This window comes from Saimiri boliviensis, chromosome 1, assembly GCF_048565385.1.
Source record: "Saimiri boliviensis isolate mSaiBol1 chromosome 1, mSaiBol1.pri, whole genome shotgun sequence".
Lineage (NCBI taxonomy): Eukaryota > Metazoa > Chordata > Mammalia > Primates > Cebidae > Saimiri > Saimiri boliviensis.
The window spans coordinates 233,494,702-233,522,535 of NC_133449.1; the positions used below are offsets into that span (position 1 = coordinate 233,494,702).

Here is a 27,834-nt window from a genome sequence, read left to right on the forward strand (position 1 = left end):
CAAACTTCAGCCCTGCTCAACATTCTCTAACCAAACCTGCTCCAGGAACCGCTTAGCAGCCTGCAATCGCTCAACAGATCCGAGCACGCGCAGTATTTAAACCCCATGGGCGCTGGGTGTGGCTCCCTAGGACCCCACCCCCTCGCAACCTGCGGAGCCAGGGGGCGGGGCTCTCCAAAGTAATTCCGGCTTCCCCTGAGAGCGGCCCAACGCTCCGCCCCCCAGATCGCGGACCAATCAAATGACACATTGCTAAAGCAAAAGCCCAATGCACAGGGCTGTACTTAATTCCTCCCTGCAGTTTGAAACTGTCAGATTGCTTCCTAGGTAGCGGCTGTACTTGCTGAGGCTGCGGCTGCCAGGCGGCTGGGAGGCGCAGAGTGAAGAGTCGGGATTTGGTAGCGGTTGGCGACGGTGGGTAGCAGAGCTCCGAGCAGACCTTGCGTCCCTGGCGGAAGTAGTGGAGTGAGATTTAAAGTTCTTTGGCGCGGGCTTCCTCCCCTGGGGCTCTTTCTCAGACACCGGTGATTCTGCGGTTGTGCTGTAAGGTCCCAAAGGTTCCCCTCCGAAGCGTCTGGGAAGAGGGCAGGAGTGAGGGATGCTGACCAATTACTGTCACCAGAGGCTCTGGTCACTTAAACGTAGGAAAAGAATAACCATGTATAAAGTTCTGTGTGCTTAAGTAAGATTTTTGCTGAAACAGGCTGGGTCGGAAGATGATGAAAGAAAACTTTTGGCATTTGCTTACCGCAACGGCTTTTCCCCTCTGCTTCCAGTCCCTGCCTTTGGAGGGACTGGCGCACCCCCCTCCTTATGTGCAGCTAGGCCTGGCGAAGGGCACAGGGGACGTCACCCTGCTCCTAGTTTGCATGTTAATTCACTCTTCCTTTGCCTCTTGGGGGTTCCATTTGAATTCCCATACCCCTGTTTTCCTGCCAGCCAGGTAATTACCAAGATGTTATTTTATGTCTCTGGCAACAGAAAAGCACACAAAAGTTTTGATCTTGTTTTCTGATACTTTGGGTTAGAGACAACTGAAAATGTAGTGAGCTAATGTACATCTGCCACCCATTAAAGCAGTTTTCATTTTTCTCCTTTGTTTCTGAACCTAAAAACAGTAAGGAAAATGCTACTGTTCCAGAGTTTCAAATAACTCATACCTTATTGGCATAAAGCAAGGCATATTTTCAAAAGTGCGGTGGGTTTTTTTGTGTCTGCAGTGTCCATATTAAGAAACAATTTTTGAAGTCTGACCATACTTACCAGCTCATTTTTAAAATAATCAGCACCACCCTGCTCCCCACTCCTGTTTCCTGCCTGGTCTCAAATCCTGAAGGAAGAAGTGAATAAAAATATAAATGGATCAAGTTATCACAGTGGTAGATTTGAAGTCAGTGAAGCAGCCATTCCTTGCTGCAGATACATGTGCTTATTTTATCCTCCCTAATTGGCTTAACTAAAGACAGTCAAGCTGAGATTTAGTTTACTTAGCATGTGTATGCACAGCGATACTCACCGGAAAAAGTTGAAATTTCCTTTGCACAATCTAGTTCCAGCCTGTGTTTCCATTCTAATTTTACACTTTTCCCTGTGTCTTCCTTTTCTGTTTCAGTTTCCTTATATCTCATTTATTTTTTTATTATATTGTTAAGTTCTGGGATGCATGTGCAGAATGTGCAGATTTGTTAGATAGGTATACATGTGCCATGGTGGTTTACTGCACCCATTAACCCGTCATCTAAATTAGGTATTTCTTCTAATGCTATGCCTCCCGTAGCCCCTATACCCCTAACAACAGACCCCTCTGTGTGATGTTCCCCTCCCTGTGTCCATGTGTTCTCATTGTTCAGCTCCCACTTGTGAGTGAGAACATGTGGTCTTTGGTTTTCTGTTCCTGTGTTAGTTTGCTGAGAATGATGGTTTCTAGCTTCATCCACGTCCCTGCAAAGGACATGAACTCATTCTGTTTTATGGCTGCATAGTATTCCATGGTGTATATGTGCCAATTTTCTTTATTCAATCTATCACTGATGGGCATTTGGATTGATTCCAAGTCTTTGCTATTGTGAACAGTGCTGCAAATAAACATGTGTGCATGTGTCAATATAGTAGAATGATTTATAATCTTTTGGCTATATACCCAGTAATGGGATTGCTGGGTCAAATGGCATTTCTGGTTCTAGATCCTTGAGGAATTGCCACACTGTCTTCCACAATGGTTAAACCAATTTACACTTCCACCAACCGTATTAAAAGCATTCCTATTTCTCCACATCCTCTCCAGCATCTGTTGTTTCCTGATTTTTTAATGATCGCTGTTCTAACTGGCATGAGATGGTATCTCAATGAGATTTTGATTTGTATTTCTCTAATGACCAGTGATAATGAGCTTTGTTTCATATGTTTCTTGGCCGCATAAATGTCTTCTTTTGAGAAGTGTCTGTTCATATCCTTTGCCCACTTTTTGATGGGGTTGTTTTTTTCTTGTAAATTTGTTCAAGTTCTTTGTAGGTTCTGGATATTAGCCCTTTGTGAGATGGATAGATTGCAAAAATTTTCTCCAATTTTGTAGGTTGCCTGTTCACTCTGATGATCATTTCTTTTGATGTGCAGAAGCTCTTTAGTTTAATTTGATCCCATTTGTCAATTTTGGCTTTTGTTGCCATTGCTTTTGTAAAGTATGAAGACAAAATTGGAGAAAAAAGAATGAAAAGGAACAAAAAAAGCCTTCAAGAAATATGGGATTATATTGAAAGACCAAACCTATGTTTGATTGGTGTACCTGAAAGTGACAGGGAGAATGAAACCAAGCTGGAAAACACTCTTTAGGATATTATCCAGGAGAACTTCCCCAACCTAGCAAGACAGGCCAACATTCAAATTCAGGAAATGCAGAGAACACCGTAAAGATACTCCTTAAGAAGGGCAACCCCAAGATGCATAATTGTCAGATTCACCAAAGTTGAAATGAAGGAAAGAATGTTAATGGCAGCCAGAGAGAAAGGTTGGGTTACCCACAAAGGGAAGCCCATCAGACTAATAATAGACCTTTCTGCAGAAACCCTGCAAGCCAGAAGAGAGTGGGGGCCAATATTCAACATTCCTAAAAGAATTTTCAACCCAGAATTTCATACCCAGCTAAGCTTCATAAGCAAAGGAGAAATAAAATTCTTTACAGACAAGCAAATGCTGAGAGATTTTGTCACCACCAGGCCTGCCTCATAAGACTTCCTGAAGGAGGCACTGACTATGGAAAGGAAAAACCAGTATCAGCCACTGCAAAAACATACCAAATTGCAAAGACCATCCACACTATGAAGAAACTGCATCAATTAATGGGCAAAATAACCAGCTAGCATCATAATGATAGGATCATTCATGTATAACTATATTTACCTTAAATGTAAATGAACTGAATGCCCTAGTTAAGAGACGTAGACTGGCAAATTGGATAAAGAATCAAGACCCATCAGTATGCTGTATTCAGGAGACTCATCTCATGTGCAAAGACACACTTAGGCTCCAAGTAGAGGGATGGACGAAGATTTACGAAGCACATGGAAAGCAAAAAAACAAAACAAACAAAAAAGAAAAGGGATTGCAATCCTAGTCTCTGATAAAACAGACTTTAAACCAGCAAAGATCAAAAAAGACAGAGAAGGCTATTACATAATGGTAAAGGGATCAATGCAACAAGAAGAGCTAACTATCCTAAATATACATACACCCAATACAGGAGCACCCACATTCATAAAGCAAGTTCTTAGAGACCTACAAAGAGATTTCTTATTTATTTTTCAGCCCACTGTGACTGAGACCTAAAATGGTTTTACTTTTCACTGAAATTGTTCAAGCACATGTTTCAGCAACCTCCAAATTGCCAAATTCTATCCAGTCCTCATGGTTCTTTGGCATCTAACTAACTCTGTTCTCAAAGTTTTTATGATCCTGCTCCCATAGTTCTAATGTTCTGACTTCCTTTGCTGACTGCTCTTCTTCTCTTGCCCTTTAGATGTTAATGGTTCTGGCTTTAACCCTCTTCTCATTCACAGTAGTAGTCCTTAACTGTATTAGGGCTGTGGTCCCCTCTGAAGATATATTGAAAGCTAAAGATCTTCTTTCTAGAAAAATATACATAAGCATTTATGATAAAATATTGCATACAAGTCAGGTGTATGGACATGATATGGTTAGTTTTGTGTTCCCACCCAAATCTCATCTTGAATTGTAATCCCCACGTGTAGAGGGAGGGAAGTGATTGGATTATAAGGGCAGTCCTCTTGCCTGCTTCCCCTTCTGCCATGATTGTCAGTTTCCTGAGGCCTCCCCAGAGATGCAGAACGTGAGTCAATTAAAACTCTTTTCTTTATAAATTATGCAGTTTGGGGCAGTTCTTCATAGCAGTGTGAGAACATACTAATACAGGACCTCAGGCTAAAAACTTTTTCTCACACTTCTTTTTGTAGGTGATCTCATCCATTCCCTTTTTTCAGCAGTTCCTATTATGCTGATAATTCCTCAAACTGGATCTCTAACTTATACCTCCAATGCAGGGCTCCCACAATGCTTAACTCCAGGAAACACCATTCACAGTGTAGCTATTGTGAATGGCAGTCCTTGGAGTGGGTTACTGTATAGCCAGTGTGACCACAGACTACATACCTGCAGCTTTACCGTGGTGCCTCAGAGGCAACCTCACACCTAACTCATCTGATATGGAACTCATTGTCCTTCCTCCCAACCTGCTCATCTTCCTACCTTCCTTGCCTTGGTAAGTGACACTATCCATCTAGTTACCCAAACCAGAGATCTAGAAGCCATCAACAGTTCTTTTTAACCCCTTGATCAATCATTGATCATTTTCTCTTACCATAGCACAGCTGTCTTGTAGTCACACCCTCCACCACCTTCCCATTGATCTTCCTAGACTTAGGTCATTTATTTCCTTAAGTACTATCAAAGAGAACATTTATCTCTTGGACTATTGCAGTCAGCTCTCAATTGATCCAAAAAAAAAAGAGCTCTCTTTTTTTTTTTTTTTTTTTTTTTTTTTTTTTTGATACAGAGTCAAGCTCTGTCACCCAGGCTGGAGTGCAGTGGTGTGATCTTGGCTCACTGCAACCTCTACCCGCAGAGTTCAAGCAATTCTCCTGCCTCAGCCTCCTGAGTAGCTGGGATTACAGGTGGCTGCCACCAGACCTGGCTAATTTTTTTTGTATTTTTAGTAGAGACGGAGTTTTGCCACGTTGGCCAGGCTGGTCTCAAACTCCTGACCTCAGGTGAGCCACCCGCCTCAGTCTCCCAAAGTGCTAAGATTACAGGTGCGAGCAACTGCACCCGGCCTGATCTCTCTTTCTTCATGTCCAAATTAACCCTCAGTGCTGCTGGAATGATCTTTCTTATCATGTAACTTTTAAAAAAATATTTTAATAACTTGTATAGAATAAACACCCCGATTTTTAATATGATAAATCTTGACCTTCCAACTGGCTGCTCTTTACTTTTTGTTTCATCTTTAGCCAGTCTTTGCTTTGCACCCATTGGTTTAGCCTTATCAAACTCCTTGCTATTCCTGACATATGTGTCCATGACTCTGTGTCTTTGCTTACATTACTCTACTGCCTAGAATATCTTCACTTCTGTTTATACCTTTTCTCCATCTTTCAGGATGAGACCTGCTCATCTTTTAGGTCTCAATACCTGGGTCATCGTCTCTAAAAGCTTTCTCTTCCTCCTTTCCTGCTTATTTACAGTCATGCAATCCTACCCCATGAAAAATAGATACACCTACCTCTCTACTCTGTACCTCTGTTATTTTAGGGCCTATCAGCAGTTTAGTCATCAGTTGATCACTTACATAATGTACAAGTCTGGCCCTCTTTACAGATTGTAAACTCCTTAAGAATAAGGACTTATTTTACATTCCTGACCTATGTCTTACATATTACATATACAGATAATTCAAATAGTCACTATTTGTTTTTTAAATTATTTGGTTACTTACTACTAAAAGTACTTTCAATAATATTTTGCTTAGGGCTGTCAACAAATTTTCTATGCTTGTATTTGATTCTGTTCTGTATAAGCTCACTTTTCTTAAAATAATATTTCTAAATGTAAGTTTCCCTAGAAGGAAATTTGCACAAGTTGTTTGTTCTCTCTTGATTCAGTATCTTACAGGAAAGTACACAACACCCAGGTTGTCACACATTGCTTAAGGACAGTGATCACCATCTATTATCCTCAACAGGCCCCACTGGGGATTTTCCCTCTGTTTTTCTTTAACCTTTCATGTATTTGTCTCATCTCCCTGACTATATTATAAACTCACCAATATTGGAATTGGTTCTTTATTTTTTTTCACAGTGATTTTTGCCAATAGACACTCAATGTGTTGAATGAATGATTTTAATATATCACATTAAGATTGTTTGCAGATTTGGATACTGTTGCACTTATATATATCTAGAAAGCATTTTATCTTAGTTTAAATGTCAAGGAAAAAAGCTAACAGCTTCTTTTGTTTTAGAGTATTTGTGCAGAATGTCAACAGATGAGGAGAAATACTCACTTCCAGTTGTACAAAGTGACTCCCATCAAGGCAGTGTTGTCTCTCTGGATCTTCAGGTAGGAAAAAATTTCTAAATTTGTCATGACTTTTTCTTATTTTAAACAAATGAATGTAAGGGAAAACTAGGAATTTTTATTTATCTTTTTATTCCATTTATAAAGGAGTTTTTCAATTTGTAATAATATCAAACTTTAGGAATTACTGTACCAATATTAGGAGTTACTTTACATTGTTTTAACTTGTCAGAAAATATTGATGAACTCTTCAAACACTCTATACAAAGGCTTTGACCAACACAGTTAAGAGGCGAAACTGAAATGTTCAAGAAACATTTTTTTCTTTAAATTTTTTTCATTTTAGCTACCTCTTGTGAATGCTACTTTCACTTCTAATGCAAATTAATACAGTATCAGGCCATCCAGTTCTAGAGCTCAGGATTCCCTTGTGTTCTACTTGCTGAGGTCTAGTCTCTGTTGCCACAACATTCAGTACAGTCTGCTGCCCAGGATCTGGACATTGACAGATAAAATGAAATGGGTCAGTTGACTATAGAAGGTATGGTATTTACATGAAGAGTTTTAAATGTCTTTTATTTCTAAATATTTCATCATCAAAAATATGGATTTAGATTTCTGGAGTAGATTTTAAATGAGAAAATAATGACATGGTATATCTTAAATTTTATAGTTGTATTACTCAAGGGGAAAAGGCTATTTATGCCTAAGCATGGGAAATTCTTATTGATTCTGTATAAAATGAGAAAAGCTTTAGGAAAATATTTTACGAATCAAATTTGTTCCTTTAATTGAAATTGTGGATCTTGAAATGGGGAAGGTATTGGGAAATATCTGAATATTTACTAGGATAAAAGTAGTCTGGAGTTGTGACATAGCTGTTGCACCCTAGCCTTTCCTTTTGATGGTACCTCTCCCATGTAGTCCTCTCTTCAGGTGCCGGTACTCCCTCCACCCTTCATAGCTGTCTGATTAAAACTTCAAGATAGAACTGATTAACTCATTTATACTAAAATGTAAACACCTTGTGAGCACTCAGATTGTCATTGTGTCAAGAGACAAAGCTTTAAATCAAAAGAATAAATCTCTAGAGTGGAATTTTAGAGAGATGGAAGAAGACCCTGCCAGAAATCACTTTGTGTTATTGATTACCCGCTTATAACGTAAGCCCAACTGAGAGTCTATTAGTAACCCTCAGCTTATGATCCTGCTTGTTCTTGGACTGAAGTTGAAAGCCTCTCCATATTCCCTGTAGATACAGTGTCATTAGTTTGGGTTTCACTACCGAAAACATTTCAAAATATAAATACAAAAAATAATCTTAAAAATAACATAAAATATATATTTTTACATATGTAGTAAATAAGTAAATCCAAATATTTAATACCAAAGCCCCTCATAAATCAATATTCCTCTTAAGGGACATTCTGTTGTGCAAATGCTTCACAAGCCAGAAGATGGTAAATGCTGAGGGATGGGCAGCATGCATAGTGCTTACACACCAAAGATTTCCTCGAACCGCAGTTCCTGTCAGCCAAGTTGCCCTGACTATAATGGTTGAGGCATGGATGGAGCAATATTTCAGAGTCTTATAAGTTCAGCTCTTGGGGGTTAGAAAGGGGGACAAAATTACAAGTTTTGAATGTTATTCCAGAATTCTTTATCTTAACACAGGTTATGTTTGGCAATCAAGAAAAGCAATGTTATTTATTTTAATTCTTAATTTTAAATTCTTATTTTTAAATAACTCATTTGGCCTGTATCTACATATATGAAACTCTAAAACAGTCATTTAAGTAACTGATTTTTTTAAATGCTTTTCTTGAAATAAGTTGAAATATATGGTCATGGAATACTGTTGACATATACTTATTTATTTCCCCTTTAAGCCATAGCAATTGTGGAAAAATACACGAAAAATGTTAATATGTATAAAATATATGATTTGAAATGTACATTTGTGTCTTTTTTTCCTTCTCTTATCCAGAGCAGAGTTAGACTAGGGAAGCCATAAGCGAAAGCCACTGACTTCCACTTCTTTCTCCATTCCTACAGGCCTGAGGTGGTGATAGGCTAACTCTGAGCAGAGCTAACTTGGCTAAATCTAGTTGGAACTGCCACCACAGTGGGGACACTCTATAAAAAGTTTATGAACCTCACAATATAAGATCACCATCATATTAATCGGCTCAGGCTACCATAACAAAATACCATAAATTCATAGACTTAAATAACAGACATTTATTTTTTCACAGTTCTAGAGGCTAGAAGTCCCAAATCACAGTCCAGTAGGGTCGGTTTCTGGTGAGGGCTCTCTTCGTGGATTACAGACAGCTGCCTTCTTGCTGTGTGTCTTCACATGGCCTTTCCTTAGTACAGTATGTATAGGGGGAAGGAGAAAGCACAAGCTTCCTGGTGTCTCTTCTGATAAGTACATTAATTCTATCAGGTCAGGGCCCCAGCCAATGACCTTACTTAACCTCATCTACTTTCTTAGAGGCCTCATCTCCTAATGCAGCCACACTGGGTATTAGGACTTCAGCATATGAATTTTGGAGGGACACTAACATTCAGCGTCCAAAACTCCATAACAGCCACACTTTTATATATTCTTAGCCAAAATCAAACATTTACTTAGGCTGTTTGGGATGTATAATAGTGCTTTAACAGAAGCCAAATAAGGGTGACTCAAGTGGGTGCCTTAGAGTTTGATTCTCTCTTGTAAATTCTGAGTTGATACATAGTCCTGAGGTCATCTGAGGACCCAATCCCTTCTCTCTTGTTGCTGTGCCATGAGCTGTTGACAGTGTTTGCATTGTCAGGTGCTGGTGCACTGACAGTGCACCACCTCTAGCCCATGGGAAGAGGGGACTAGAAGGAAGTAGCTTCCTTTTTAAGTACTTCACCTAAAGCGGTACACATCATTTCCATTTGAATCCCAGAGACCAGTCTCTTGGCCACACCTAGCTGCAGAGGAGGCTGGGAAATGTAGCCGAGTAGCCATTTGCCCAAATCAAACCCTGGGGCTTTATTAACTTAAAGAAATAAAAAAGAAATGGATGCTGCTGGATTCGTTACAGTCTCTATGCACTTGAAATTTTATGTATTAGTGTATTAGGACCAACTCACATATTCAGGTTTATGGGAACTAGTAAATGTCTTCTCTATGGCCCCAATTTGTCAAACTCTTTGGGAATTTCCTTTTATTTTAACAACTGGAAAACCAATATGCTTTAGGGAGTGTATTTTTTTTAACTTAAGAATATTTACATCTATTTAAATAATCATAGTTACTTTCGTCAATGTAAAAGCTCAGTGTCGGTGCTCGCTTTGGTGTCACATATACTGAGATTAGAACTACACAGAGAAGATTAGTGTGGCCCCTGTGCTAGGAGGACACACAGATTCATGAAGCATTCCATAATTTTTTAAGAATTTTTTTAAGTTTTATAAATAAACACTGTATTGTGATATCCTAAATGATTTGTTTCCTAATAAGAGCCTTCTGCCTTAGTGAAACCATTATGTAAATACTGATTTTTACTTGCTGCTAGAAAATGTAAGTTAAAAACTGAGATGTTTATTCTCATGAAGGTGACATCACTAACAATATGAAGGAAATTCTGGTTGAATTGTCTTTCTTTCTTTCTTTTTTTTTTTTTTTTTTGAGATGGAGTCTCGCTCTGTCACCCAGGCTGGAGTGCAGTGGCGCAGTCTCAGCTCACTGCAACCGCTGCCCCCCGCAGGTACTTGCAGTTCTCCTGCCTCAGCCTCCCAAGTAGCTGGGACTACAGGCACATGCCACCACACCCGGCTAATTTTTTTGTATTTTAGTAGAGATGGGCTTTCACCGTGTTGCCCAGGCTGGTATTGAACTCCTGAGCTCAAGCAATCTGCCCACCTTGGCCTCCCAAAGTGCTGGGATTACAGGCATGAGCCACCTGGCCCAGCCTCTGGTTGAATTTTCTAAATACTTCTCTCTTCCTCTTCTGTCATTAGCCTTAAAATATATAAATATCAGTATTTGCTATACCTAATGTTTACTGTGTAAGTATCTATGTTAAATTTGTAAATCAGGCTGGGCACGGTGGCTCACACCTGTAATCCCAGCACTTTGGGAGGCCAAGGTGGGCAGGTCAAGAGGTCAGGAGTTCGAGACCAGCCTGACCAACATGGTGAAACCCTGTCTCTACTTAAAATACAAAAATTAACCGGGCATGGTGGCATGTACCTATAATCCCAGCTACTCAGGGGGCTGAAACAGGAGAATTGCTTGAACGTAGGAGGCAGAGGTTGCAGTGAGCTGAGATCGTGCCACCGCACTCCAGCCTGGGAAACAGAGCAAGACTCAGTCTCAAAAAAAAAAGGTAAATTAAGGTTGAAGTGCAAACCAGGTCACTCTTGTACATGTAATTGCCATAAAAGCTAGCAGTTTTCAAATATGTAAAAGCATAAACCTCTTTTTAAACAATTTTACTTAAAATTCCAATATAAAAAGCAGATAAAAACAACTACAATTGTATAGGTTTATTTTGTAAATTAATTCAAATATGTGACATTTGCTTCTTATAGCGTCAGTTAATAAAAACAATTAAGCTGTCTTAATAAATGCTCATTTGAAACTGGGGGGTGATAGAAGGCCATTGCAGTTTTATGAGCTTAAATATCCAATTTGCTTCTATATTTTGTTTGGGTTACATATTATTTTTAAAATTCTGAAAATGGTATCTTTTTAGTAGCATGTCTCATCTTCAATTGAACTGTTCTGACAGGAAAATAAGTGATAGAAAATTTTTGATTCACCAAATCTTATCACCTCTTCAGGCTTTTTTGTTGTTATTTCCCCAGAGATGGGATATTGCTCTGTCACCCAGGCTGGGGTGCAGCAGCATGATCATCGCTTACTGCAGCCTCCAATTCCTAGGCTTAAGTAGTCCTCCTACCTCAGCCTCCTGAGTAGCTGGAACTATAGGCACACCACCACACCTAGCAATTTTTTTTTTAATTTTTTTATAGAGATGAGGCCTCACTTTGTTGCTAAGGCTTCAAGCCATCCTCCTGCCTCAGCCTCTCAAAGTGTTGAGTTTACATGCATGAGCCACTGTGCATAGCCCTCTTCAAATTGTTAATCATAAACGTAAAAATCACACAAGCAGCACTCAAAGAACTCAAGCTTGGAATAAGTGCTAAAACCTTGTGATATAATCAGCATGTGACTCTATTATGGTAATTAAATTTCTTTAAAAAATTCGGTTGAATATATTATAACATTGTAACTGTTATGCTACATTATTGTTTATCTGCCTCTCTTAGGAAGAATATGAAGAACTGCTTCGTTATGCTATAATGACTCCAAATGTTGATTCCGGTGCTTCACAGTCAGCTCATCCTAAGGCAGAAGTGGTGCCAGATGTCAGAATTTCTTCAGTTCATGATATTCTTCATGGTCAAGGTTATATATATTTTTCAAGTTATATCTTAATTTAAGATATTGAGTTTATTAATGATACTTAGGATTGTGAAAATGCTAAGGTCAGTGATTCTTCTCAACCATTTATGTGTATTAATATCATCTAGGGGAGCTTCTCACATTTTAATATGTTATTCCTGACTCTTGTATGACAGCTTGATTTTTCTTTGAAATTCATTTGACTGTTACTTTTATGAAGAATAATAAAGTTGAAGCAACACTATAGCAACTGCATGGCTTTTAGGTATGTCATATCTCAGTACTTGTTCCAACAGTTTTATATCAGGATTAACTTGAAAACTAAATGCCCAAGCCTAAAATTAAAGATGGTAGCCCCGAGAGTCCCTTAAATTACAAACCACATGCTACTTTATCAGCAGTGTTTATGTGGGCATGGAGGACTGTTTGGATAATTATCACAAAGGTGAACCCATCTATGGACCATGTTAGCAACAGAACTGAAAGCTACTACAAACCAGGATGTGTGTTGACAGATAAGTGAACAGTGGAGAAAGGAGGATGAAGCTCCTTTTTCCTCCATTCCTTATTCAGGTAAAGACAGCATCCCAAACTCTAAATAAATGTTCTTTCAAAGGGTACAGAAAGCCTTCCTAAAACAGCCCTGATAAGGAGCAGTCATCACACTATAGGCATAACTCCAAGGATCCCTGTCCTTGAAGGCACATGACACAGGCTACTCAGGCCAAAGGCTCCTGGGTTTCTGCAAAGTCATAGCCCTAGTGTCTGTTGTCTCACTCTTTGTAGACTGGATTTTTCACTGCTCCTCGGTCTTTGGCCTATTGCAGTGGAAGAACAAATGGGACCACAGGATGAAAGCCTTAAAAGTATAGGCCAGGCAGTGGCTAATGCTTATAATGCCAGCACTTTGAGAGGCTGAGGCAGGAGGACTGCTTGAGCCCGGAAGTTTGAGACAAGCCTGGAAAATATAACAAGACTCCACCTCTACAAAAAAATTAACCAAAAAATTAGCCAGGCATAGCAGCCTATAGTCTTAGCATCTTGGGAGGCTGGGGTGGGAGAATTGCCTGAGCTCAGGAGTTCAAGCCTGCAGTGTGCCATGATTATGCCACTACACTTCAGCATGGGTGACAGAGCAAGACTCTGTTTAAAAAAAAAAAAAAACTCTCATGATACTGTAATTGAAAATAAAAGTATTTACTTCAACGCTACGCAAATTGTAGTGATCTTCAAGAGATATGAACCTTAGATATAATTCATTCTACATCAGTGATCTTGAGTTTGATTACATCCCTCAGCATACAATTCCTGCTGAGCAAACTCAAAGCACTGTGTACTCTTCTATAAATTTAAATAGGGAAATCAGCATTGTAACCCTGTATCTAAGGGGGTTACCAAAAGCTTGTTTCCTTTTCCACTACCAACAGTACTACTGTACTGTTGTTCCCAGTGACCCAGCACGGGGGCCTTCCCTTGCTCCAAATTTTCAGCAATTCAAGGTAATCACCTGGGATTTAAGACCGCTATGTAAGTTACTATTCATTTATTTATTCTTTAACATTTCCAAAAAGGATTTGAGATTAAAACATAACAATATATAGTAAGTTTAGATATCCTTTAGTCGTTTTGATTCACAAGTAGACTTTGTTCAACTCTGCTATGTAAATTCATCATCACACCTTCTCTTTATTCTCGGTATCTCAGTTGCTTGGTATAAGGCATGTTATGTGGAAACTGGCAAAGTAAATACAAGCCTGTAACAGCTATTCTTGAGAGGTTTTTCCCAGTTTCCTTTTTGCTATCTGTTGACTACAGGTTCCTGAAGTGGAAGCAAGACAGCCCTGCCACTTTAGTTTGACTGCAGCTAGTGAAAAGGAGCAGGACCCTGGAAATACTCAGTGTCATAAAAGAGCAGATCCTTTTCTAAGTTCTAATGTCATTCACCCACTTATGCTCTTAGTGTGAACTGAGTGCTATAGTAGACTACATTATCTCTCATCTATATTTGGTGTGTAAGATGGAGCTTATCGGTGATACAGTTAAGTCTTTTTCTAGTCTCAGATTTTTATCTCTTCTTGTTCTTTGTTTTAGTGGTCCTACATCCACAGCATGTTGTACTTTATTTGTTCTAAAATCTTACTTTTGTATTGCCACCTTCTTAAATTATGTATGATTAGACCTCTTATTTAAGAGTGGTTCAGTTTAATTGTAAAAAGCTTTCCTTTTGGCAGGAAGTAACTCTGAAGTAAGAGAACCTGCAATGGAAGTTGGAAAAGGATGTGATTTTAATATTTCAAGTAATTCAAAAACAGATGGTATGATTTTTCCTTAGCTTATTTGTATTAATATACAACATTTTGTGGTTTAATGATTATTTTCTATGTAGTAAGAGAAATAATTTCAGCATATTACTTATTGGCAGGATTTTAAAATGCTGTTGTTGCTAATTTAAATGATAATATTTTAAATAATTTTATAAGATCTGACAATAGTACAATTAAGACAGGTTAATGCATTATAGTGTGTAGTGTCCTTTCTTAAAATTGCTAAGTTAGAGTAATATCCTTTCTTAAAATTGCTAAGTTACAAATCTAACTTTTAAAAGATTTAATGGGATATTAGATGGTCTGGCCAATTCAAGTTTTTATGTAAACCAATGCACTGTTTCCCAGTTTTCAGGCATTTGCGTACCAATGTAAGGATTTTCATCCTATCTTTATGCCACCTGTTCTATCATTTAGTGTTTTTTTTTAAAGTCTGCTTTGTCTTTGTTGAAAAGAAAGATTAACAAGCCTTAAAGAGGTTTGTGGAGGGGGATTTTTTGTTGTTGTTTTTGTTATTTTGTTTTGTTTTTGAGACAGAATCTTACTCTGTCACCCAGGCTTGAGTGGAGAGTTCCCTGCAGCCTCAACCTCCTGGACTCAGACAATCTTCCTGCCTCAGTACCCCCTCCCCCAGTAACTGGGACTACAGGCACATGCCACCACACCCAGCTAATTTTTAAATTTTCTGTAGAGATGGGATCTCACTATGTTGCCCAGGCTGGTCTCAAACTCCTAAGCTCAAGTGATCCACCTTTGTTGGCTTCTCAAAGTGCTGGGATTACAAGCATGAGCCACCATGCCTGGCCTTAAAGAGCTTTGAAAAGCATACTAGAACTGCACTGAAACTTTTTTCTTGACTAGTCAGAATAATTAAAATAATAAAAATGTAATATTGTTTAATATTTTTCTATTTAATGTTATTTTAATGTGGTAACCATTTTTGCCACCACTTAAGTAATGCCTGTATCCCTTAGTTTCCTCACTTGTAAGTAGAAGTCTTAGGCAGCATAATCTCTGACAACCTTTCATGTACAACCTTTCATGACAAGTTTTGAAGTTACATGATTGCATTTCTTAAAAGGTGAGTGTTGAGATTTTTTTTTCATTGAAAAGCATTTTCAGTCTATTGAGTATATTACTTTCTTTGTGAGTACAGATCTAGTTGGCAAAATTGAGTAAAAGAGAATATTCATGTACTTTGTCATTTCACCTGTCCTTTGGGTTTCTTAACCATCCTCAGAACATGTAGTCCTAGTGTGACTACCCCAAACCTTGTGTTACATTTTTTATACACAACACAAATATTAAGGAATTATTTTCCCCTTTGCAGAAAAGCCTTTACATAAGCAGAAATATGTTTGCAAAAAAAATTAAAATCTTAAAAATGTTTAAAAACAGTTCTTGAAAGATTTACTTATAAGTAACAAGTTATAGACTCATCTTTCATTCAAGTAAGAAGAAAGCTCTTCCATCTTTTGTTATTGGGATGCTCATAGCAAATGTGAGATATGTGACAAATGATGACAGTGTAATTCCAGCATAAATGTGTGAGAAAATATTACCTTTTTTGTGTTCCAGTGCTTTTTTTTTTTTTTTTTTTTTTGAGACAGAGTCTCGCTCTGTCACCCAGGCTAGAGTGCAGTGGTGTGATCTCAGCTCACTGAAACCTCTGGCTCGAACAAAAGAATTCTTCAAGCAATTCTTTTGCATCAACCTCCAGAGTAGTTGGTACTACAGGCATGAGCCACCACATCCAGCTAATTTTTTGTATTTTTAGTAAAGATGGGGTTTCACCATGTTGGCCAGACTGGTCCCGAACTCCTGATCTTGTGATTCGCCCACCTCGGCCTCCGAAAGTGCTGGGATTACAGGTGTCAGCCGCACGCCCAGCCTTTCAGTACTTTTTTTAGAAATAGATTCCAGTCCTCTTTAGGGCCCTGACTCTCCCCCACCTCCCTGTATGTGGCCAGGGCATTTGAGTTATATATTTGTACATACATATAGAGATGTGTATATTTCTCACCTATATATTGAAGCCTAACAGAGTACTTACAACAGAGTATCTGAAAAACTAAATTATGAGTCTTTTTCTACTTACATTGTTGAATTTTAGTAGTATTAAAACCAATTACAGTGATGAACTTATAGAGTAATATTGACCTATATACAACCACACTGACCTTGGCCAATTACTTAACTGTTTCTGAACCTCAGTTTCTCATCAGTAAAATGGAGATAATAATACCTATTTTTTTGGGGTAGCATGTATTATGAGAATTAATCTTTATAATGTTTTTATTACAGAAACAGCACTTCATTAATGGTGATATGATACAGATGATGATAGTTTCAGCTCCGGCTGGACCTGGATATATGAAGGATCTGTATTTGGGATAGAGGTCATTTGCTGGGGGAGAAGGGATTGGGAATATAGGAGGTATCTCATGCCAGTCCATGCTAAATCAGTGGCAATACTGAAATTAAAAATAGATTAAGGTACACCTGAAAGGTAGTTTTCTCTACATTTTTCTCAGCCTCCATAGGTAGCAGACGTCTTTTAGCCTTCCAGTATCGTTCCTTACCAACTTGAGTTATTTTCAATTTGGCTTCACGGCTACAACTTTTCTTTTATTCTAGAGTCGTCACCAGTATTATCACCAAGGAAGCCTTCTCACCCAGTCATGGATTTTTTCAGTTCACACCTTTTAGCTGACTCTTCCTCACCAGCAACAAGTTCTAGTCATACAGATGTCCCTGAAATAGTTGTGAGCGATTTTCTTGTTTCTGATGAAAACCTTCAGAAGATGGAAAACGTACTTGATCTTTGGAGTTCAGGTCTTAAGGTACTGCAGTTGTTCAATTACAGTTGTTTAATATGTAATGTAATTGTTTTACTCTCGTTTATATGTTGATTTTTTTTTTTGAATTAAACTTTTTCTATCTTTTGTTTCCTGAGATCAGTTCAGTGTCTTAAGTCTTGCTTCTCAATCTTTAATGTACTTATGAATCATGAGGGAGCCTGTTAAACTATAGCTTCATACACAGTAGGTCTTCAGCAGGGCCTAAGATTATGCTTTTCTCTTTTTTTGTTTTTACTCTTGTTTGTTTTTTTATTTTACTTTAAGTTCTGGGATACATGTGCTGAACTTGCAGGTTTGTTACACATAGGTATACATGTGCCATGGTGGTTTGCTGCACCTATCAACCCGTCATCTAGGTTTTAAGCCCCACATTAGGTATTCATCCTAATGCTCTCCCTCCCTTTTCTCCCATCCTCTGACAGGCCCCAGTGTGTGATGTTCCTTTCCCTGTGTCCATGTGATCTCATTTCTGTCAGGCTCCCAGGTGATGCTACTGGTTCAGAAACTGTACTTTGAGTTGCCAGGTTTTAAGTGGTTGCTGCAACAGTTCTACATGCTCCACTGAATTTCAAAGATGCTTTGAATGGCTAAGCCTGTGTGTAACAGACATACTGAGCCTTTACCATATCATAGTTGTGGATAATGGCAATGTCTCCTTTTATGTTAAACAAAAGATCCAATTTTTGTAATGGATATTCATTTTATAGCTACTCTTACAGCAACCATGATATATAAGTGATAAATCTATAAAAGTTGATTTTTATTTTGATAGTACTGTTTTTTAAGTAAAACAAAGTATTACAGAAATGGCAAGTTTTTTTGTTTTTGTTTTTGTTTTTGTTTTTGCTATTATTAAAAAACTGGAGAAAATGACTGTTTTTCTGAAACATATAATTTGAGAAAACTAAGTTGCATATTCACATACATAGAGAAATTATAACCATATGAGTTCTGTGGCATTTATATTTTTCTCATTTGGAACCTTAAATTCTAGAAATAATTCTTCAGCATAGTTCTTACCATTTCCACCTTGGAACAGGTTACATACTTGTGTAAGTCAGTTGGAGTATTTATTATACCACCAGCCATTTAAATTTTTATAGTTTAGTTAATATGTTGTTGGGTTTTTTTTTTTAATAACAAATGATTATTTGGTCTTTTTTATTTATGCCAGTCAGTAGGGTAAAAGAACTTAGTCTATTATAACAGATAACAATCTGTGATAAATGGCTTGGGAAAAAAGTATCAACTCCCATGGTTTCCACTGTCACCTGTATTTAAATAACTTCCCGGTCAGTATGGCTTAGCCTATGCTGTAGTTCTGTGTTTCCCTTTATTCCTGATCCATCTTCATATGGACATTTAATCCTTGAATAAACAAAGGAACATAGTGAATGAGGCCTGGAATTTTTTTTAAATGACAACACGATTTCACACAAAATTACTTAAAATAGGGAAAAATTAGCTTCTGTAGTATGAATGTAAAGTGCAAAGACCTGTGACTGTTGAACTTACATATGATTTTTATTAGAGTGTTCTGATTGTTTTATGGCTTTTGTGTTGATTGCTTATTCTGATTTTTTTAATGTTTCTTAATTTCAGTGTAGTTTTAAGAAGTTATATTAATGAATTTTGTCACAATATTTTTCAGACAAACATCATATCTGAACTAAGTAAATGGAGACTTAATTTTATTGACTGGCACCGAATGGAAATGAAAAAAGAGAAAGAAAAACACACAGCACATGTAAAACAACTGTGTAATCAGATCAATGACTTGAAGGAGCTGCAAAAAACCTTTGAAATCTCCATTGAGAGAAAAGATGAGGTCTTCTTTTTTATATTTCTTTTTAACTGAGATTCACTAAATCTCTTGCTAAAAAATTCCAAGAAATGATTATTTAGCTCATACAAGATACAGTTTCTATAAGAAACTGATAAAAAAAATTCATAGCCATTGGGTTTATTCTTCCTATTAAACATACTAGCATAATGTCATTTTACCCTCACCATTGACTTCAATGTTCTTGATGTTTTAAGGGTGTTTGCTTTGTAAACTATATTAAAACATCACCTTGTAACCCATAAATGTATAAAACTGTGATTTGTCAATTTAAAACAATTGTTTTAAAAAGAGCATATGCTAACTGTAAATACACTAATTTTTTCTTTCTAATCTTCCTTAGATCTTTCCTTCCTTGGCTGGGTGTGGTGGCTCACACCTGTAATCCCAGCAGTTTGGGAGGCCGAGGCAGGTGGATCATGAGGTCAGGAGATCAAGACCATCCTGGCCGACATGGTGAAACCCCCTCTCTACTAAAAATACAAAAATTAGCCGGGTGTGGTGGTGTGTGCCTGTAGTCCCAGGTACTCAGGAGGCTGAGGCAGGAGAATTGCTTGAACACGGGAGGTGGAGGTTACAGTGAGCCAAGATTGCGCCACTGCACTCCAGCCTAGGTAACAGAGCAAGACTCCATCTCAAAAAAAAAAAAAAAACAACTAGATCTTTTCTTTCTTAAAACTGACCTTAAGAGACCATCAGGGAACCAGCATTATCTACATTTTAAACCATCCTTTTAGGGGTCATTTTAAGCATTTCATACTCTTTTTTTTCTTTTTCTTTCTGAAACAGAGTCTTACTATGTTGCCCAGACTGGAGAGCAGTGGCTATTCATAGGCATAATCATAGCTCACTGCAACCTCAAACTCCTGGGCTAAAGTGATCCTCCTGCCCTCGCCCCTTCCAGGGACTACAGATGCATACCACCATGACTGGCTACAAGCATCTCAAATTCTATCTGTGATGGGTGTGTTTTCATTAATGAAGGCTTTCTTCATTTTATTGATAAACACAGAAAACTTTTTTTATTTCACTTTCCATTAGCTTCGTAAGAATTTGAGGGTAAGATTCAAGTCTGTGCTAATTTTTTGCCTCCTGACACGGTACCTGGAACAAAGCAGATAGGCAAAGGTCTGTGCCCTGCTATATAAATGGGTGTCTGGAAGGGCATCCACTTACAGATAGGAGGGTGGTGGTGGTCAGCGGAGGAGGACTTGGGCAGACGCCTCAGCTGCTTGTCTGCAGAAGCAGCACTTAACTGTTTTCATGAATTAAAGATTATAATTTTTTTAAATATATCTTGATTTCATATAAAATTGAACATTTTATATAATTTGATTTTTTTGAAACAATGGATTTTAATGTCAGTCATTTTCTTTGTTATATTAAATATTCTGTTCTATGGTTTTTAACTTTTAATTTTTAAATTTTGAAATATTACAAAGAATGTAGATATCGTGTTCAGTTTATGAGAATGAATACAGTGGATAGACAGGTACTACCATTCAGCTTGATACATAGAATATTTTCAGTATCTTAGAATGTATGCCCTTTTCCTCTTTGGAAATTATTTAAAGAACAGGTATAAATATCTCTTGGTAAATGTGCCCAATTTACAAAATCTCTTTTTAATGTAACTATTTTTAGAAATGTATTTCAGTTATTCAGTTCTTTATAAGAGAGAATGTTAGGATTTTAAAGCCTTCTAAATTGTTTTTTAAGAACAAGAATAATGTCACTAAAGAAGTGAGTCAACATGTAACTATTAATAACATGATATACAACATGTCATATGTTATTAATGTTATATGTATAACATGTTAGTTATATATGTATAACATATAACTAACAAGCAAATAATATAATTATTATTTGCTTTTAAAGGTTTAATCCAGAAAATCATTGAACAGTTTTTGGGGAACTTCTATATCCAATAGGGACTAGAAAGATATTTAAATATCTAAATATTCTGGCCCCTGCCCTCAAATCTAGTGAATAAAGACATGGTGTATATAGCAGAAATTTCAAATGTATAATTATTTTACCTGAATTGAATGTCAATATCTAATTTGCATATACATAAACTTTTTATTGGTGATTACCAAGATATACACATAATGAAGATTTCTTTCTTTTGTTCCCTTTCATTAGTTAATAGCTAGTGTATTCATGTGAGAAAGTTTTATCATATTTTTTAAGATAATTATGAGGTTAACTGATGAATATAGTAGTGATCCATAGCTATCCTCTCTACCATTTTTTGATACATGAAAAAATTACTTTACCAATTACTGTTTTTGTAATATCACAATAATTGGGTTAATTACTATTTACAGGTGATTTCTAGCTTGTCTCATGCCATAGGCAAGCAAAAGGAAAAGATAGAATTGATGAGAACATTCTTTCACTGGCGAATCGGCCATGTCAGAGCCAGACAGGACGTAAGTGTAAAAGCAGAAGATCACTGATGAATTCAAAAGTGTTCAGGATCACTAATTATAATTGTTTTCTAATAATTCAAAATGAATTTGCGATTTAATATTCCTCTTATTTCAAAGAAGTTTGATTTCGATATGGTTTGAAAAATACATTTTAGATTTTACAGACATATAATATATATTACAATAGATATATCATTTGCTGTTTCATAGTAGGTTAATAAGGATTGTTCCTAAATTGTAAATGCCCTGGTAATAGAACCCTTTTAATAAATGGGCCCTCAGTTATGGTTATGTGGAGAAAGAAATTACAGTCTTTAACATATCAAATGCTTCCTGTATTGTTTCTACTTTTTAAATGCCTGAATACAGAGGCTTTACTATATTTATACATTAAATCACAGTATAAAAGTTCATTATAGAGTGAGAATTAGAGAAAGCCATGCCTGTATAACATTTTAAAAGTTATCTTTAGCTTATAGTATATCAGTTAAACTTGGACATCTTTTAATTAAGAGCTGAGTTTTGGTATATCAGTAAATAGTGAACTGAAAGAGAATAATAAATTGTATCAAAAGTGGAAAAGTATGAGAGTATATCTATATCCCACAAGAAGACAGAGTTTAGAGACACGTAAGTATAGGAGATGAATATATATGTTTTACATGTATATTCATGTGAGCTATGGAGTAATCTCTGTGTATTTAGTTTCCAAGAGATTAGTATTTAAGGAAAAAGCTAGTACAGGTTGTGTGTCCCTTATCCAAAATGTTTGGCACCAGGAGAATTTTGGATTTTAGATTATATTTCATATCACACCTTATACACAAAATTCATTTATGTTTCATATTTCACCTTATACACATAGCCTAAGGTAATCGTATACAATATTTTTAATAATTTTGTCCATGAAACAAAGTTTGTGTTAAATACTTCTTTGTGGAATTTTTCACTTGTGGTGTCATGCTGGAACTCAAAAAGTTTCAGATTTTTGGATTAGGGATGCCCTACTTTATCCTGAAATAAGATTTCTCCTTTAAGAATACATTGTTTTTTTCATTTTTTAAATTAATCCCAAAAGATTAAATCCACATTACATAAGCTGGTTAAAATGAATATACTCTCTTCTGAAACTTGTCAAGTAAAATAATGCGAATATATGTTTATTTTTAAACGTTAGCCAGAATAGTTGAGGCTACCGTCACTTTTTGGATAGTTTTTCAAACTTAAGAAATTGAAAATTGGAACTACTTGTTGAAAGGAATTTAAACTCATTGATGAAAAGAATAGCGTATATTCTTATTTGGATTGGCACCATATAGGATGGCAAGATTATAAATTAATCTTGCTTGTGGTGGCCATCAAGCTGAAGAGAAAGCAGTGTCATCGGAAGCCACAGCCACCACCTTTTCCTACCTTCTGGTCACTCTGTCATTCTCCTGGTCCTACTAAATTCATAACTAAGATGGCAAGTGGTGATATGCTCATTTTCTTTCATTTGGTTTTTTTCCCCTAACTTGATTAGTTGTGTAAAACAATGATATAATGGATAAGAGCTCAGTCTCTGGAGTCACGCAGGTCTGGCTTTACTCATCCTCTTTGTGTGACCTGTGTAGGTTTCTGAACCTCTCTAAGCCTGTTCTCCTGTGTGCAAGATGAGAATAGTACAGGATTAAATAGTACAGGATTAAATAATGTATATATGTATACTTATCACCATGTTATATTTATTATTACTACCAATATATTCAGCAGCCCACTGTGTTTTGAAGTTATCTTTTACTTTTATTTAGGTTTATGAAGGTAAGCTAGCTGACCAGTACTACCAGAGAGCTTTACTTAAGAAAGTCTGGAAAGGCTGGCATTCCATAGTCCAAAAGCAGTGGAAAGATGTGGTAGAAAGAGCTTGTCAAGCAAGAGCTGAAGAAGTTTGTGTCCAGATTTCCAATGATTATGAAGCCAAATTTGCTATGGTAAGCATCTTTTTTTGGATTTTCATTTTCTTCTAATAGAATAAAAAGATGGGTAGACTCACTATTAATGAATAGACTTCTTTTGATCTTTAATCAAGAATGAAAACAGAAATATAAAATGTTTATTCTTACATTAATGTTTATTGTATATTCTTAAAAGATTAATATAAATAGTTGTATCGAAATTGAAATTATTGGCTGGGCGCAGTGGCTCACCTGAGGTCAAGGCGGGTGGATCACCTGAGGTCAGGAATTCAAGACCAGCCTGGTCAACATGGTGATACACCATCTCTATTAAAAATACAAAATTAGCTGGGTGTGGTGGCACATGCCTATAATCCCAGCTACTTGGGAGACTGAGGCAGGAGATTCATTTGAACCTGGGAGGCAGAAGTTCCAGTAAGCCAAGATTGCGCCATTGCACTCCAGCCTGGGTGATGAGAGTGAAACTCTGTCTCAAAAAAAAAAAAGAAATTGAAATTATTTTTTCCCATTGGCTTTTAATAATAAAATTAACACTGTTTTCAAGGGTAAACATTTGGAACCCAAATGAAATAAAAACAATTCTAAAGAATGCAATAGGCCTCGTGAAGTTAAATATTAAAGTGAAAAAAATAGCTCATCATTATACTATTAGATTATTAAGATTAAAAATAAATTCCATAATACAAATAATTTTCTGCAATTCAAAATGACATGCAAAAAAATGCAGTTCCCTGAGGTTTGGCCTAGGGGAAAGTTGTGTCACTCTGCATTTCAAGTACAGAAGGTAACATTTACTTTATAAAAATTGTTAGTATTGCAGATATGTAGTAATTTTTTTTCTGAGAGGGCTATCTGTGGCTCTTAATGTATTTTGTTTAACATCCTACATAAAAGTTTTATGGTAAAAAAAAATAGCGTATCTTTTTGTAAAATGAAAAATACATCAGCAATCTTCAATGGGACTAGATAAAATTCCCCTTGTTTGAGCCTTGATTTTAAGGTTAGGAATGAAAGCAGTTTGTTGATGGAGATAATAGAGGTAAGATGTACCTCTTTTTATCTCTTTTTTTCTTTCTTTTTTTTTTTTTTTTGGCTATAACTGAATAAAGTACAGCAAGGATGTACCTTTTAAAATAGATTGAACACAGCAGAAGAGGTAAGTGGCAGACTTCTTAATATTTCACATGCAAATAATCTTAGAGTATATATCTATTTTTTTTTTTTTGACAGTATTCTTCCTTGTATCTCAAGTTGTTTTGTTTTTTAAAATTTTTATTGTAGTTATCCGGAGCTTTGGAAAATGCAAAAGCTGAGATTCAAAGAATGCAACATGAAAAAGAGCACTTTGAAGATTCCATGAAAAAAGCTTTCATGAGGGGTGTATGTGCATTAAATCTTGAAGCCATGACAATATTTCAGAACAGAAATGATACAGGTTAGTGTTTCACTGAAGATTCTCTGCCTACTTTCAAGAAAGGATTTGAGGAGATTTTGTTGATTGATGTGGTCTGCAGTACTAATAATCTGCAGTAAATATGTTTCATCCAGGTGCTGATATTCTTAGTTCCATGTCATATCCAGCCTTAAATCTGCCCTGAAAATCAGCTCAGTCATGTTTACTTATGGTATCTTAGGGCTGATCAAATAAACTGTCACTCTTAAGTATTTAAGCTAAATGTTAAAGTAATATTTTAATGTATAACCTGATTTTAAGGCTCTTTTAACTAAGAATAATAATGTCTTTTTAAGTACAAAATTTCTAATTTTGTCTTTTCTTAAGTAGCCAAATTTCTTGGACTATTAAGGTAAGCATTTGCTATCTAGTCATGGTTTCTTATTTTAAAAATTCCTAGTCTTCGAGTTGAAGGAAGGCCTCAAACTCATTGCAGCAAACGTAAATACAGGCCTATCCATAGAAGTAATTTTATTTTATTTTTTTTTTAAATCCACATATTGCCTGACATAAGAGTAGTTTGTGTAGTAGTTTTGTCAGCATGGTGTAGAAAAGCCCATAACTAGAGTCCTTTGCCACCAATTTACCTAGGGGCCTATTTTCTTCACTGGGCCTTAGATTTCTTCTCTGAGCAAAGGAGATAACATAAACCTTCCTTACCTGCTTCCTAGGGGCTTCTTGTGGGATGCAGTAAAACATCTGAAAGCACTCTGAAAGATAAAATCCACTTTAACATGTAAGATGATAGTCATGATGTAATTATTGTAGTTTTAATTCAAGTTAACCTCTCAAGATTTTGTAAATCATTAACATGACTTCAATCCAATGAATAACTTCTTGTGCTTGTGGTGCCCTTATTTTAAAACATCAACAAACATTTATTATTTAAAGCATGCGTGTTGTGTGTGGATAGTAGTAAGTTTAGGCAAATTGCTTTCTATATGAAGTGGTTGTGCTGTGTGGTCCATATTTAATTTAGCTGAGAATCATGGAATCTCAAGGCTGAATAGTTTATCTTGCTAATGCCTAGATGAGTACTTGATTTCGTCAGTAAATGGTAATTTATTTGAGTATCAATGTTGAAAACCAACTCACCACCTTCAATGATAGAATAGTTTGTTTCAGTTCTAAGTATTAGCAAGTTGTATGTTGCAAATTGAGAAATTAATTGTTTACTCGAAAGAAATAATGGGTTTCACAAGTAAAGTGACAAATTCTTATTAGAACTTCTTACATTAAATTACAAGAAACCTGTTTCTTATAATCTACCTAAGAAGATTTTGAATTGACTTAGGAGAGTGTTTCCCACCTTAATAAATTTACCATCTTAAAATTAAAATTGAAATACAGCTGTGTCTCCTAAGGCCAATATCCATAACAGGATTTGAAGAAAATGTCTTCTGCTAATTACACAACATGATTTGTTTTGCTCCTGTTACTTTTAAAATGATGAGAAAGATGAGAAGAATAGTGAAACGTGCATGAGCAATAATGTTGGTAGAGCTACCAAAAGCAAAGCTCAGTATAATTCAGCGGATCTCCTTTGTGATATTTAGGTTTTATGACATTTTAATGACACCTTTTTTTTTTTAATTCTCATAAGAAAAAAATTACTTCTGGCCCACTTCTATTAAAACAATTGTTTTTTATAATGCAGTTTTTAATAATACAAAGTTCCTAATGCACCTGTCTTGTTAAAGCAAGCTAAATATTTGGTTTTTGATTTGTCCCTATTATTTGATGTCTGTAATTTGTAAAGCCTCTCATGTTGTGCAGTATCTTAAATCTTATCATAAATTAGAGGTTTTTAATGAAGAAGTTAGAACATGACAGTAAAAACGTCCTTAAAATGATGTCTGCCAATTTTAAAAGCAATTTTAGGCACAGTAAAAAAAATACTTGACAACTGAAAAATTTATCCCAGCTAAAATGAGATTAATTATTAAACTTGAGTTATCTGATAAACAGGAACTGCATAAATCAGCCCATAATAGCAAGAGTTGGTCACCCGCTTCTCTTCCAAAATATCCCATGGCCAGACCTGACCTTCATACTGTTTCTACGTCTCTTAATGTCTGCCACCATCTAAAGATAGACACTCAGAATCTCTATCAAAACATGTTAAAACTCAATGTGTGTTTTGTTTTCAAGTTGAAAGTATTTTATATCGAATTAGTCCCTTTCATCAGAGGAGTTCAGTTCAGAAGATCTAGGTAGGCACTGCAATCATTGTTAAACTTCTTAAGGTAACTATTACTCTACAAATTTTCTATACAGATAGTCTAAGGTAAAGACTTATGCAGAAGTCCAGATTTCTGGATGGAAAGAAAACTGCATAGAAAACTGTTTAAACATAGGACTTACATAATGCCCTCTGTTGAGATGTTCTGAAACAGCTCATTGACTGAATTTCTAAACCCTCACCATACTGTTTGGTACCACACAGATACAGTCTTAAGCAGAAACTAACCAAATTATAATTCTAGAGAGAAAACATCTAAAATTGGAAGAAGCCCTTTGTACTTGCCTCTGGAATTTGACATTATTAGCTCCTTAGATCAAGATTAAGTTTCAGTTTTGAAGGAAGGTTACTGATTGAGGTGTCACTACAAATCAGTGCACAAATATGCTCTTGATTTATATTTATATAATTTATCTGCAAGAACCCATTTCTTTTACAGTGTAAAAAGTGAAGATTTTAGTTTTATTGATTTGTTTTTGTTTTCTGATGACTCAAGAACAAAAACAAATTTTTAGGATAGGCGCAATTTATGAACATGAGGGAGTATAGTGATACCAGAAAGTGGTTCCAAAGGTCTATTCCAGGCCATTTTGGCCATTTATCAGGATATTTGTATGAACTAATACAAAAGGACCTAGACCTCTAGGCTCACTGTGACCATATTTTTGTGACAGTTGTGATAGC

At 36.3% G+C, this 27,834-nt stretch overlaps 1 protein-coding gene and 1 non-coding gene across 3 annotated transcripts in view; both read left to right on the plus strand.

The window, feature by feature from the left end:
- Positions 1 to 297: 297 nt before the first annotated feature.
- Positions 298 to 27,834, plus strand: part of POC5 (POC5 centriolar protein) — a 39,125-nt gene continuing 11,588 nt past the window's right edge. Inside the window, exons 1-9 of one of the 2 annotated variants that reach the window (XM_003920834.4) lie at positions 298 to 414; positions 6,530 to 6,627; positions 11,899 to 12,037; positions 14,266 to 14,349; positions 16,996 to 17,201; positions 18,871 to 19,047; positions 21,396 to 21,500; positions 23,291 to 23,470; positions 24,737 to 24,890. In XM_003920834.4, the coding sequence (XP_003920883.1) occupies positions 6,544 to 6,627; positions 11,899 to 12,037; positions 14,266 to 14,349; positions 16,996 to 17,201; positions 18,871 to 19,047; positions 21,396 to 21,500; positions 23,291 to 23,470; positions 24,737 to 24,890 (1,129 nt within the window). In that variant the 5' untranslated portion in view covers positions 298 to 414; positions 6,530 to 6,543. The remainder of the gene's footprint in view (positions 415 to 6,529; positions 6,628 to 11,898; positions 12,038 to 14,265; positions 14,350 to 16,995; positions 17,202 to 18,870; positions 19,048 to 21,395; positions 21,501 to 23,290; positions 23,471 to 24,736; positions 24,891 to 27,834) is intronic. The other variant, XM_010341081.3, reaches the window with a different exon arrangement.
- LOC120365670 (U6 spliceosomal RNA) lies at positions 9,907 to 10,013 on the plus strand. The gene has a single exon (XR_005580557.1). It is a non-coding gene; the product is annotated as a U6 spliceosomal RNA (small nuclear RNA).